The sequence below is a fragment of the Tauraco erythrolophus genome, chromosome 17 (genome assembly GCF_009769465.1).
Source record: "Tauraco erythrolophus isolate bTauEry1 chromosome 17, bTauEry1.pri, whole genome shotgun sequence".
Classification (NCBI taxonomy): domain Eukaryota; kingdom Metazoa; phylum Chordata; class Aves; order Musophagiformes; family Musophagidae; genus Tauraco; species Tauraco erythrolophus.
The window spans coordinates 13,335,410-13,347,578 of NC_141481.1; the positions used below are offsets into that span (position 1 = coordinate 13,335,410).

A 12,169-nucleotide genomic window follows, 5' to 3' on the forward strand; every position below is an offset into this window, starting at 1 on the left:
CCGACCCAGTTCCGCGTTCCCTTCCCCACTCCAATCACTCCTTTTTTTAAGTTTTTTTTAATCTTTAGTCTAAACCCTCCACTTTTCCTCGGTAATTTCCTCAATTATCCAGTTTGTTTTACGGACATTTCCATTTAACGTGGAATTTGCTGTAGAAGTTTCATAAAGACCCCACGAAGGAAACCATTAGCTTCCATCTATTTAAATTTATCTAGCCAAACCTTGTGGCTGATCCAAAGGGAGAGCGAAACTGCGGCACACCAGAGGTCTTTGACAAATAGCTTATTTTCCTTTCCCTCCACAATGCGCCATTATGTAGGTTTTTTTCTGAGGAGAACAATGCACGCAGCGGTGATGGGAAACTGGAAAAACAAAAGAGGCATTTAGAAGGGACCACTTCGCAGTCTGAAAAGCGTTGAATAACGTTACACCTGATAACAGACACTTTCTCAGAGACCACCGAGCGGTTCAGCAAGGCGGTATTCACCGACGCGGGATAAACGACGCATCGATGGCTGCCCAGGCCGCTTTATTAAAGTGGTTTCCTAGAATACTGCGTTCAGCTCTGGGGTCCCCAGCACAAGAAGGACATGGAGCTGTTGGAGAGGGTCCAGAGGAGGGTCACAAAAATGATCCGAGGGCCGGAGCACCTCTGCTATGGAGACAGGCTGAGAGAGTTGGGGCTGTTCAGCCTGGAGAAGAGAAGGCTCCGGGGAGACCTTCCAGCACCTTCCAGTGCCTAAAGGGGCTGCAGGAAAGCTGGAGAGGGGCTTTGGACATGGGTGTGTAGTGACAGGACACGGGGGAATGGCTTTAAACTGAAAGAGGGGAGATTTCGATGGGATATAAGGAAGAAATTTTTCACCCTGAGGGTGGTGAGGCACTGGCACAGGTTGCCCAGAGAAGCTGTGGCTGCCCCATCCCTGGAAGTGTTCAAGGCCAGGTTGGATGGGGCTTTGGGCAACCTGGTGTAGTGGAGGGTGTCCCTGCCCATGGCAGGGGGGTTGGAACTGGATGATCTTGAAGGTCCCTTCCAACCCAAACCAGTCTGTGATTCTGTGATTCTGTTTTGCTAAAAACACGATTTATAAACTCAGCACAGTCATGTGCTTGACAGCTCCAGACTGTAAGTCAAGCAGAAATCCCGGCAGCATCCGACGCGGCCAGTGAGGACAGCCTGAGGAATTTAACTTAAACATCTTTCCTCGGGGATGGAGCACAGGCCAGCGGGGCGAGCCGAGGGGCTGCGGCGCCGCAGAAGGCCCCGGGCTCGGTGGGAGGAAGGGTTTTGCAGCCAACTCATCCCTTTTTTTCCCGTTTGAATTTGGCACTTTCCCGCCGTTTTTCAAAGGCCGTTCCCTGAGGCTTGGGCCGTTTTTCGACAGAAACGCGCGCCCGGGCCCCGCTGCACTGATACAGCCGCCTGAGGGGGCGACCCGGGGTGGGCTCCGGGCAACCAGCGCCCCCGGCGCCGCCGCCGCCGCCCTCCCGCCCCTCACGGCGCGTCCCGGCGGGGGGCGGGCCGGCCGCACGCGCGCACGCGCGCCGCGGGCTCCAAGATGGCGGCGCCCAGCGCGGCGCTGCGGCGGAGGCGGGTGGCGGCGAGCGGCGGCGGCGCCCCCGGGACCCCGGAGCGGGCTGCGGCGGGCAGCGGGGCCGGGCTGCCGCCGCCAGTGGGCACCTTCTGGTTGACCCGCATCGTGCTGCTGCGCTCCATAGCCCTGATTTACTGTGAGTCTCCGCGCGCTGCACGGCGCCTCTTTTTGGTTTGTTTTTTTTTTTTTTTCCCCTCCGGGGGGCGGCCGGGCTGGTCGCCACGCGGCAGCCCTGCGGTTGCCCCGTGGCTCGAGGCCTGACCCGCTGCAAAGCCGCGGGAGGGGCGGGTGGGAGCGCGGCCGCGGGGTCCGCGCTGGTGCGGTGCGGGGTCCCGCCGTGGGGGCGGAGGGGGGGGGGGAGGGGGTCGTGAGCGCCTCGCATGCTCGGCGGGGGACGCGTGTTTGTGGGATGGGGGCTGCAGGGTGCTTTGCCCCAGCTGCTGGGTCCGGACCCCGTCCTGGCGCGCCAAAATGGGGCTTAATTTGGGGCGTTGCGGGTGTGTGTGTGCACGTGCAGAGCTCGAGGGTAGGAGCGAGGTGGGAACTGGGAAGAGCCTCTTGGTTTCAGCTCTTGCTTTGGGGGTGGGACAGGGATCCCACCTGGAATACTGTGTTCAGCTCTGGGGGCCCCAACACGAGAAGCACATGGAGCTGCTGGAGCGGGGCCAGAGGAGGCCACGGAGATGATCCGAGGGCTGGAGCACCTCTGCTATGGAGACAGGCTGGGAGAGTTGGGGCTGTTCAGCCTGGAGAAGAGAAGGCTCCGGGGAGACCTTCCAGCACCTTCCAGTACCTAAAGGGGCTGCAAGAAAGCTGGAGAGGGGCTTTGGACATGGGCGTGTAGTGACAGGACAAGGGGTCATGGCTTTAAACTGAAAGAGGGGAGATTTCGATGGGATATAAGGAAGAAATTTTTCACTCAGAGGGTGGTGAGGCACTGGCACAGGTTGCCCAGAGAAGCTGTGGCTGCCCCATCCCTGGAAGTGTTCCAGGCCAGGTTGGATGGGGCTTTGGGCAACCTGGTGTAGTGGAGGGTGTCCCTGCCCATGGCAGGGGGGTTGGAACAAGATGATCTTTGAGGTCCCTTCCCACCCAAACCATTCTGTGATGGGGCTCCAGCGTTAGGTGGAGCGGGAAGGAGAGTTTGTTTGCAGCACAAGGCCGGTACCTGTCAGCAGAGCTGGTTGCAGCTGGTAGTCGTTTTTCTTCAAGGGTGATGTTGTGAGCGGACTGTGCAAGGGAGAAACTCCTTGTCTTGCACAGAAGCAGGTCTTTAGCATCTTACGCAGGACCAAAGAGTGGTGACGTCCTTGGGTGCCAACGTGACCACCGGAACCTGGAATTGAGATAACCTTAAAGTGGTTAATGGTGAAACTGGTTTCCCAACTCAGCTGTGGTCGTTTGGCTTTCGCTTTGGCGAGGAACACTGGGAGCCGTGCTCGGAGCCCACTAGTGCTCCACTTAAAAAATATTCACAGTGAAACCGAAACTGACATGTAACACACTATGTTACAAATTCTAAACTTGCCCCAGATTTGTCCACAAAATCGTTAGGATTTGTAGGCTGCCAGCCTGCTTGGATTATTTTGCATCAAACCCGTGCAGGAGTTGTAGTTTTGTATGGTTTTGACACGTGCTCTGTTTCTAGTTTGGCTTCAGCTCTCGGCGAAACGCGGGGTTATGACTCTTTCAGTCAAAATGAAAGCGATTCCGATATTCCCCCGTGTGTAAATCCAGACTGCTGAGTTTCCCGTGGCTCGGTTTGCAGTTTCTTTATGAAAAACTGATTAGCGTTGTCCGCTGTGCGTTCGGTGGAGGCTGCTGCTTTCTGAGCACGGATTTGGGGTTATAAATATGCCACGTGGGGGACGAAATGCTGTCCCGTAAGGTGGTGGTGTGTTTGATGGGAAGTGGCTGGGGGGAGGATGGGAAGGGAGCAGGCGGTGGCTGGAGGGATGGGAGTTGGTAAGGGGTGATGAGGCAGAGGAGGGTGAAGAGTAAACCAAACATATGGGACTTTCTGGTGAGGGGGGGACATGATTCAGGACAACCAGAGCAGTAGGAGGTGAGGAGGAACTGTCCTGTTCAGGGTCAGGTGAGTTACAGCGTGGAAATGGTTGAAGCCCATGGGCTGCAGGAGGAAGGGAGAGCCAGCAGCTGTAAGCCAGAGGATGAAGGCTGAGATGGCAGGCTGGGGAGTGAATGTGGGATGACAGCAAATAGAGGGAGAAGCAAATTCAGCTCTTTTCCAAAGAGGAGAGGGGAGTGGGAACGCCTGGGAGTGGCAGGAAGGGGAAGGGGACCCCAAAATGCTTCCATAGTCCAGAGTGAGGAAACCTTTTGGAGAGGTAGCCTCAGAGAAAGAGGTTTGGGTACCGGAGCTGGGAGGAACAGGGTAGGAGGATGGCTCTGTCCTTTGTAACAGAGGAGGTGCAAGAGAGGAAAAGTTTACCTCCTCCTTGTGCAACTTCTGCTTGATTGCGATCAGGTGACAGTGATTTCTGCTGTTTGTTTTTGTGGAGTAACAGCCAAACAACTCAAACCCAGAAACCTGGGCTAGGTTTGGGACAGGTGGCTTGGATTCTGAGTTGGGATGTCACTTGCAGCAGTGTTGGGGCTCCAGCTCTGATCCCAGAGCCGGGAAGACGCTGCACAGCCTACAGCCGAAGCGTTTGTGGGGTGGAATTCAAGTGGTGTGTCTGAGATGGAGAGATTGTGAGCAGGGAGATTCCTCTGTCAAAGGCTGCAAACCCGTGACACGGCTGGGGGGGTGGGATGCTCTCGAGGGAAGGTGGGTTGCCTTTTGATCTCTTCTGAGAGCCTGGGTTTAGAAACAGCAGAAAACAATTTAAAACCTTTGTGCCAAGCAGCTCTTCCAAGCTCTTTTCTGAAGATGGAACCATTTACTCTGACAGATTTTATTTTTTTTTTCCCCAGACGTGGCGATTGTGCACACGCCGAGTCTCAGACTTACTGAGGAAACGGTTGATGCCGCTGTGACAGTTTGACATTCCTCAGTCGTGGGATGGTTTTTTTTTCGCCCTTTTGAACGTAACACTTTCTTTCCTGCTGTGTTAAGCGACAAATCCTTTGGGGGCACCTTGTGCTAAAGTATCAGGGAAGTGGTCACCCCTGATGACTGCAGCTCCTGTGTAGTAGTGCAGCTGTGCGAGCTGGAAGCTTGTTCCCCCTCCTGGGTGGAAAGGGAGAGGTGGGTGAGTGCAAGACCCTCTGGATGGGATGGAAAGAAACATGATTTGGGGTGTACAGTGATGCTGAGGTGAGGGGCAGAATTGCCAAGCGCGATGCGGGGGCCCGTCACCTCCTTCCTGCCCCCCCACTCCACTTTTGAGAGGCTGTTTTATTGCCTGGTGTGAGCTGGGGAGATGCTTTCCCTTTGGATCTTCTCCTGTGGGGAAGGAGGACAGGCAGAGCAAGGCAGGTGTGAAGTGTCCTCCCTTCTCCCCCACCCCTTTGGTTATAACAGCTCTCCTCTCCTTTTTTTGAAGGGAGTTTCCAGAAGCAGCCAGAGCCTGGGAAGTCCCTGGCAAAGCAGCTGTTGTCTGAGAAACAGGTTAGGGATGGGGAGGTGGGAAAGGATCCGATGATTTGTGGAAGTTAGCAACCAAAACCACCTTCTTGCAGGAACTGGATCCAAGCGGAAGGTGCTCAGGGAGGTTTGCTCTTTGCAGCAGGGCTGTGCTGTGGGGTCCTCCCAGCTCAGCACCGAGGTAAAGGAAACGCCTTTCTGGGCAATTCTGGTTTTAATAGGAGCTAGCACTGTGCACTTGTGAATGAGGCAATGCTTAAATTCTTGTAACTGACAGCCTTCGGAGACGGTTTCAGAGCTGGGACCTCTTTCTCCACCAATAAGTGTGGGCAGACCAAGTGGTAAAAGCCTTCTGAGGAGGAGAGAAGCACAGAATCCAGCCCTGAACACCAAGCAAGAGAACGTTTGTGTAGGTCTTACCTTGTGCTCTGCTGCCCAGACCCCTCTCTGTCTCTGTGGAGGTGTTTTTGTGTAGTACTGGTGTGCCAGTTGAAGAGGCTCATCTCTGACTTCCACCGTTGCAACCTGTCCCTCAATGGCTAATTGCAGTCTCTAATACAGTAATTCCTGGATGAGGAAGACTTGGAGAAATGCCATTTTGAGATCTGAAGTTTTTCTGTCCTGATCTTACACTGTGTGTTTGTTTTTTGTTTTTTTGGTTTTTTTTTTTGTGGCAGGAATTGACATTTTGTAAATACAGAAAGTCTTTGAGGTGTTGTTGGAAGTCCTGTTACAGGTGAATAGCTGATCCCAAAGCTCTTGATAACAAATGTGCATTATTTGCTCCCTTCACCCTCCTTCTAAATCATTAAGTGCCCCTTTTGGATGATTACTATCACCAGATTCCAGATGTAGAAGTTAAAGTAATTAGATACCACCCTTCCCAATTTCAGCCAGGCTCTGCAGAGTGCTTTGAAATAAAACCTATTCTTTAAATCCAGTTTATCTTCCTCCTCCTTATGTATTGTTTAATAGTAGGATTCTCTTTCCACGGAGCTGGAGCTACAGGAGGTTCATGCTACTCCTTCCTAATTCTGAAATCTAAAGCCTTCTCAGGGGGGTTTGGCTTCCTGTAGGCTCCTGGCTCTCCCCAGTGTCCTTCCTCCTCTCCCTTCCATCTCCCCTGCATTCCCCTTTCTCTTCCCTCAGTTATTAAAAGGCTCCCAGCAGCTTTCAGCTTGCCTAGTCAGGATTAGAGTACATCTTCGAATGCTTTTTCTCCCCTGAAAGGTTTTGTTTCAGCACGGTGGTGAATGATAACAAGAACCAAGAAGGAGAGAATCTGTCTCCTGGTCTGCTCTTTGCCCAGAGCTGGTTGGGAGCAGAGGGATCTATCTTCTCAGGGCATCCTGTGGCTGCGGGCTGGACTGGTGCTGGTGTGGTTTTGGACAATCTAGGTCCTGTGGGGAAGATTTTTAGCAGTGCCACGGCCCAGCCTTTTCTATTTGCTTTCATATTATTTTAAACAGAGGCAATGGGGAGATAAGTGCTTAAAAAGCCTCCAAAGCAACCGCCCCAGAGTCCTCAGCTTTGCTTCGAATGGCAGTAAAACAAAACAAAAAAAGTGTTAAGAACAGACTACTTTGTTCTGTGTTTGTTTGTGGCTGTGGGGTTGCACGATGAAAAGGGGGGGGCTTGGTTTCGGTCTGGCTCTTTGCTCAGTGCTAGGGTGGTGTTGCTTCTGTGTTGCAAAACTTTGCAGGGGAATTTATCAATTGGAAACTTGCTTGATTCATCTACCTGATAATAATGCAAAGACCATGAATATTCTCCCCCTTCTTCTTTTCAGTAGTACAACCTCTGCTTGCCAACATCCAGCTTAGGGCTTTTTTTGAATGCCTTGTTGGGTCAAAGGTGCACTTGATATATGGCTCCAGGCGGATTTTTTGTGTGTGTGCAAAATGTAGTTTGGTTTTCATGCAAAGCTCTGTGCTCTTGGTTCATTTCTTCTTGTGGTTTGGGCTTTAAGTAAAAGTTAAGACTTCTTTTAATGGGGGGAGAGAGAAAGCCATATGACTGGAAAGTTTTGGATTTCACATCTTTAAATCTTTACAGAGCATGAAGGATGGAATTCTCTCGTTCTCCTCCCACAACAGGCTGAGCCTGTACTGGGAGAAAGGAACCGAGGGGACAGGGCAACATGGACAGAGCGAACCATTTCGGGTGGGGGACTCTTGTGTTGCACGCTTGGGTTGTGTTTATTGGTAGCACGTGGGTTGGAACAAGGAACGCGCTCGGTTTGGGGGGAGAGGGGAGTCTGGGAGGGGAAGGAGAAGGTGGAGTGGGGGGAGTTAATGGAAAAGTACAGTAAAGCACCTTCCCGGGTGAGAATAACTACTGAAGGTCTATTAGCAGCTGATGACAATTTCCAGGTATTACTTATGTAAAGATCAGGTAGAGGAGCGTGTTCCCATGTGAGCTGTCAAAGGCTCCGTCTGCTCCTGAGTGGGAGGGAGCTTGGGAGTCACTGAGGCTGAGCTTTTTTCAGTCTACAAAGGAAGGAATAGTCTGAAGAATGGCAAAGTGCTTCAGATGGAAAGAGAGGAGACTGGCATGGGCTGAAGATACGCAAATCTAGGAAATATTGGTAAAGAGTCCAGGCAGGGAGCAGCCACAGGGGTGGTGGGCAAGGTGGTGGGGTTTATGGTGGGTCTGGAGAGTTGGAGGTGTGCAGAGCTGTGCTGGGAGTCTGCGAGGGATGTCCCTGGCTGTGGCCTCGCATCATTCCCATCTGTGATCCTGGAAATGATAGCTATGGGAAAACATTGGCTTCTGCGTCCTGGTCAGCAAAGTATATTCTGAACTCTGAAAAACTTCTTTTCTCTGTTTTACTCGCGTTTTGTAAGTTGGTACCAGAAAGTGAGAGTCACTCTAAGGGGTCTGGCCTGCTGAAGGGGCTGGAAGGTGTGAGTGACTCTGGATCAGACCCTACATCAGCTTGCTCCATCCTGGGGGAATCTGCTGGTGCTGGTGCAGGGGTGCTGGTGCAGGAAGCTGCCTGGCACGTGGGAATGCAGCGTTTGTGCTGTTCGTGCGGAGAAAAACAAACCCTGAACTGACAGGAGACCCTGATGAATGAGTTGCCCAAAGTTTGCAAATCCTGGAGCTGGGTTTGCTGAGGAAGAAGGTGTCTTCTCCTGAGCGGGATGCAGAGTCTTGCTGTTGGTGACAGATGCTGCCTGCTTGCCTGGCTGGCAGCGGTGCTCGGCAGCTGCCCGCTCCGACTCCCTTTTGCTGTTTCAGCATCCCTGTGGGTGAGACCCTTCTCTCTTTGCTGCCAGGGGGAGCATCGTGTTCTGCAGGTCGGAACATCCCTGGGCTGGCACGAGCCTTGCAGACACCCCGGAGCACAGCTTTACAGGGCATTTGGAGCGGCTGAGGCGGATGCGGTGCCGTTGCTGGAGCAGACTCCATCCGTGCCTCGGACCCCGTGGCGTGGTGAACCCAGCACGCTGCGTAGGGCATTCCCCAGCATCAGCTGGCTTTCTAACTGGTGAATTCTGGTTCATGTGAAGGAACTGCTCTGCTACCCCCTTGCCAGGAAGAAGCTACAGGACAAGTGAGAGAAGCGATTGACCTCGTCCCTGTGCCCCAGCAGTGCAGCAAGCATGCCAGCCAGTGCCCAAGGTGGAAGTAAACTCGTTTGACCATGTTTACCTGGAGGGAGTGGGAAGACATAGACTGGAAAATCCCCAAATATGAGGCCAAAGGATTAAGGAAGAGGAAGAAAAGCACAGGCTTTGGGGGCAAAAGGGACTTTTCCCCCCCACCCTGACTAAGCCAAGATCAAAGGGAAGGCTCCTGGAGAAGGAAGCAGAATCTGTGTTCCAGTCAATTTAAGGATACAGTTTCTCGAGAGGGGTTCAGGGAGAGGAAGCAATGACAAGCTGATAAATAACTTCCCTTTTTCTCCCCTGAATGTGTGTATCTCCTGTGTTGCTGAAATCCTCTGCAGAATCTGTCTTTAGTTTCCACTATTGCATGTGTCTGGTGACATGGGAACCGCTGCCGACAGCATGGAGCCTCTCCAAGGCTTCGCCGGTGCCTTGGGAGAGCAGGTCCGGGCGATTCGGTGGTGGGGTTTGAGAAGGGGGTGCTGCCTAAGGGATGTGCCCTTTGAAGGGGCTCCAAGAGATGCTGGAGATGAGCAGAGAGGGAGCACGGCGTGGGGAGTGTCCAGGAGAGGGAGCTGGATCCGGGACGGAGCAGCGCGTCTCGGGAACGCCGCACACGTGCGTGCGATAAACGGTCCCCTCGCTGGACGGGGACCCCCACGGCCTGGGAGGGTGATGGATCCAAACGTAGGTGCAACGGTCAGGATTTGGGTTGGGTGAGCTTTGTCACATTAGGGCTGTCGCCAGCAGAATTTCGTGGTGAAACGGTAACGTGCGAAATACCAGCAGTGCAGCGTCTCATGGGAACTGGGTGTTCTGGGAGAAAACCACTTTGGAGCCCAAGCTGGGCAGTGTGCCATCCGTGCCAGGCTCTGGTGCAGTCTGTGCTGCTTGCTGACTCAAAAAGGCTGTACAGTATTTTGTGCATACAATGTGTACTTTCCTGCAATTGCTATAGTTTGTTTTTCCTAATTTACCCTTTCCTTGTTTATCTTGCATACCGTGCAGGGGTCTAATTTAGTTTATTTTTTTTTTTAGAAAAAAAACCTGCTTAGCAGTTATGGGTTGGGGCAGCAATTTCTGTAGCATTTAGAGGTGAATTTGATTAGCACTTTTGGAAAACTGTGCAGCAAATTGCAGTGCTAATCAAGGGAAATCAAGCCATGGACTTTTAAGGCAGAGTTGGTCTTTATTTTTTTTTTTAAACCAAAAATGAAGATATAAGTTGTCTGAGGCTCAGAAGCATTGTATTTCTGCCGCTTTCACATGTCAGACTTTCTGATTACACAGTTGTGCCAGTGTTGATAGAAAAATATGAATGCTCTAAAACATAAAACGCTGAATTCGTGGTCCAAAGCTGATTCCTTAGTGTTGCAATCAGTTTTTTCTCTTGTCCCTCCCTGTCATTGAGTAAAATATTCTGCATGTCTTATAAGTTTGTAAAATCCTTCACTGTTTATAAAAGCTGGATGGAAAGAGATGAAACCTATTAAACCCCCAACTTCCTTGCTCTAGCACCGTGATTCAAGATCTGTTGAAATCAATGGGAACCCTCCCAGTGACCTCAGATACGTGTTGGATTGTGAGTTTTAGTGGTTTTTCAAACGAGAACAAAATACACGGCGTGTACAGAGAGATGGAGTAAGTGTTAAGTGGATTAACTGAAATCTACTGGAGACCTTTGCGTGTGTCTGGGGAGAACGGGACATTTATTTTTTTATTCCCTGGGGCTGCAGGCTTTTGGTTGCTGGTCAGACTTCAAAGAAATGGGAATCCAGGCCTGAACTCGGGATGTAGTTTCACATAGGCTTTCCACCAGCGTTCCCAGTGAGAAAGACACCAACCAGATGAACACCAGAATTCTTGTTTGCGGAATGACAGTATTCAGATAAGGAAGGAAACAGATTTGATCATTAACTAAGGACGACTGGGGGGAGATGGGTTGGCCTTTGGCAAGACCTCTGGTATTGCTGCCTGTGACGTGGCTGGTGTTTGGATAATGTTTGAAAGATGGGCAAGTTAGTTGCTGGGAGCAAAATGTATGGAGTCTAATCAGGAAACGTCGGCCTTCATCGTTTTTTTTTCCTGAGAAATGGAGATTACTGCAGTTACGAACTGCAAATTGGTAACTGGAGGAGATTCCTAAAATATGAGATAATCCCTAGAAACTGACCAACTTTCTCTGTAGAACGTCAAATTCTAGGTCTATAATCTGTAATTAAATTGCTTATGTGCTGTTAAAAAAAGCATCTGGCTGTTCTAAGATTGTCCAGTGCAGCAGCATAGACACTGTGAATGAGAGAGCTGTAGTGACATGTATAAAGTAGCAATTTAGAGGACAGGAAAATATTAAGACTTTTTATTTCCAACCTACTAGGATGTGTGAGGATCCAGAAGGTTGATTCATGGTATAACTACTGTCTTTTGCGATGGCAAGGTATAACCTTAACCAATATGCTGCTGGAAGAATTAAGGTGTCCTTTGGGCATCTCTTGAATGGTGTGCATGAGTTTGAGCTGTCTCTAACAGTATTTTGAAATATTAAGTGTTTTCAATACAAGGAAAAGTTCCAAGACTTGATAGATGCTTAGACAGTGTTATGTGAAAATGGGGGTACGTTTTCCTCTAAAGTCAGAGCACAACCTTGCAAACACCAAGGTCTGAGCCTCTTGCTGCTGCATCGGGTCAGGTCGCTCAGCTACAGGGAGCTCTTCCCACAAATGTGTCGTTGAGTTTGCCCAAAGCAAGTGATGTGTCCCATACAGGAGAAAATTATCTTCAAACAGACCCTGTGCCAATTCCTAGTGTGAAGGCAGAGACGATATTTATAGAATTCCTCTGCCTTCTGCATCGTGGTCAATAGAAATGACTGTGCTCTATTTTAATGGAGATGAGGACATGTGAAGAAGTTCCTTCCTGAGGCACGAATGTGCTTCCGTAACTCTAGACTCAAAATAAGGATGATTTCTAATAGTGTTCTTTTTTCCTCTCCGTGTTTTCCTCTAGTTGTGGCCTTCCTGGTGGCATATCATCAAAACAAGCAGCTAATAGGAGAGAAGGGGCTGCTCCCTTGTAAACTGTACCTGCAGGATGTCAAAAAGTATTTCAAAGGGAAGATAAACCTGGATGCTCTGAGCTATGCGCCAACAATCATCTGGTTTCTGGACTGGTCAGACATGGACAGCATCTTGGACTACCTCTCCCTGTTTGGCCTGGCAACTTCAGCATTTGTGTTGGTAACTGGATGTGCAAACATGGTCCTCATGGCTGTCCTGTGGCTTCTCTACCTCTCGTTGGTCAATGTTGGACAGATCTGGTAGGTTAACCATCTCTCTGCTTTGTTTTTCTCTGTAATCTCTTACTGTTTGTTGTACACGTTGGCTTTCTGTTACCGTTTGAGGTTGGTGATC

The 12,169-nt window shown here is 50.8% G+C and overlaps 1 protein-coding gene across 1 annotated transcript in view; it reads left to right on the top strand.

Annotated features, from left to right (window-relative positions):
• The first annotated feature begins 303 nt into the window (after positions 1–303).
• The window catches only part of LMF1 (lipase maturation factor 1), a 200,564-nt gene continuing 188,698 nt past the window's right edge, over positions 304–12,169 (top strand). Inside the window, exons 1-3 of the mRNA XM_086622494.1 lie at positions 304–315; positions 1,461–1,731; positions 11,766–12,075. Coding sequence (XP_086478620.1) covers positions 304–315; positions 1,461–1,731; positions 11,766–12,075 — 593 coding nt within the window. The remainder of the gene's footprint in view (positions 316–1,460; positions 1,732–11,765; positions 12,076–12,169) is intronic.